The following is a 1,575-nucleotide window of genomic DNA, read 5'->3' as shown; positions in this document are numbered from 1 at the left end:
ACGACGGCCCGACGCCGACGGTCGAGGACGCGTTCCGCCTCGCGTGCATCGACCCGGCGAGCACGTCCATGTGGGCGGACCTCCTGCGGACGTCGCCGGCGCTCGCGCTGCCCCGCGACCGGATCTTCGCGGGCATGCGCGACGCGACGCGCCGCGGCGAGGTCCCGGCGCCCGCCGCGGCGCCCGCGCCCGCGCCCGCGCGGCCGCGGCGCGGCGGCGACGACGAGGCCGCGCCGCGGTCCAAGGACGTCTGGAACGCCGGCTCGATCTTCGTCGGCGACCACGCCATGGTCCACGCGGGCCCGCGCGACGCGATCCGCGACCCGGCGTCGCCGCGCGTCGTCCTCTTCACGACGTTCGTCGTCTCGGACTCCGTCGACGGCGGCGGCCCCGGCGCGTCCTACGACGTGCGCGACCAGTACATGCCCTACTTCCTCGCCGAGGACGAGACGATGCCCCCGGAGCGGGCCTGGGCGCTCCTCAAGGAGTGGAAGAAGGAGAAGCCCTGGTCCCACTACCCCGGGGACAAGAAGTCCAAGGCCGTCCACCGCCTCGCCACGTCCCCCGTGCTCCCCCCCGCGACCGTCGCCCAGCTCGTCGCCGAGCTGCGCGCGCCCGAGGACTAGGCGGGTTCCCTAGGTAACTCCCCGACCATAGCCCGCCGGCGGGACGTGGTACCCCGTTAGTCGCGCGCCGCGCCGGGGAACAGGCTCTTCCCCCGCGCGTTCGTCCGCCGCTGCGTCGCGCGCGGCGCCGTCGGCGCCGGCTGGGCGGGCTGGAGCGTCGCGAAGGAGTCGGACCAGGCGCTCCAGGGCCCCTGGCCCTCGCCGTTGCACGCGGCGACGCGGAACACGTAGCGCGCCGTCGGCTCCAAATTCTCCGCGTGGTACGTGCTCCGGTAGCCGATCTCGAGCGTCGTGACGATGCCGTCGGCCGCGCCGGCCGTCTCGCGCGTGACCTCCCGGACGAGGGGCGCGCGCGCCTCGTCGCTGTCGATGGACCCGCCGCTGTCGCTGTCGTTCGCGTCCGACTCGTCGTCGCCGGCCGCGGCCGCGCCGGGCGGCGCGCGGCGGAGCCTCTTGAGCTCGAGCACGTGGCCCGCGACGGGCGACCCGCGCGGGTCCGCGGGCGCCCAGGTCAAGTCCGCGGCCTTCGGGTAGCACTTGGCGACCTCCGGGTCGCCGGGCTTCGTCGGCGGCTCCGCGTCTTGCGTTTTCGACCGGAAGGAGGGAAGCGACCAGCCGGACGTGCCGTTCGCGTTCGCCGCGGCGACGCGGAACTGGTAGACGACGGACGGCTTCAGGGGTTCGATGGTGAGGTCGCACGGCGTGCCCGTCGCGCCGGGCGCCGGCGGGAAGCCGAGCTCGTTCGCCCACTCGCTCTTGACGCCGCCGGGCCGCAACTCCCGCCGCTGCACCACCAGCTTCGAGATGATCTTCCCGCCGTTGTTCGGCTTGACGACCCGTAGACCCACGGCGATGATCGTCGCCTCCGTCACCACGGGCCGCTCGGGAGCTTCCGGCAGCGACGTCAGCGTCGACACGGGCGCGGCCCACGCGGACCAGTTCGACGCGC

At 74.9% G+C, this 1,575-nt stretch overlaps 1 protein-coding gene across 1 annotated transcript in view; it reads right to left on the bottom strand.

The window, feature by feature from the left end:
- Nucleotides 1-682: 682 nt before the first annotated feature.
- AURANDRAFT_65478 (hypothetical protein) overlaps nucleotides 683-1,575 on the bottom strand; it is a gene marked incomplete at both ends in the record, with an annotated part of 1,781 nt that continues 888 nt past the window's right edge. Inside the window, one exon of the mRNA XM_009040423.1 lies at nucleotides 683-1,489. Within this exon, the coding sequence (XP_009038671.1) occupies nucleotides 683-1,489 (807 nt within the window). The remainder of the gene's footprint in view (nucleotides 1,490-1,575) is intronic.

Source organism: Aureococcus anophagefferens (assembly GCF_000186865.1).
Source record: "Aureococcus anophagefferens unplaced genomic scaffold AURANscaffold_15, whole genome shotgun sequence".
Lineage (NCBI taxonomy): Eukaryota > Pelagophyceae > Pelagomonadales > Pelagomonadaceae > Aureococcus > Aureococcus anophagefferens.
Note: the sequence above shows the minus strand (reverse complement) of the source record. Positions and strands in the feature narration are given on the sequence as shown.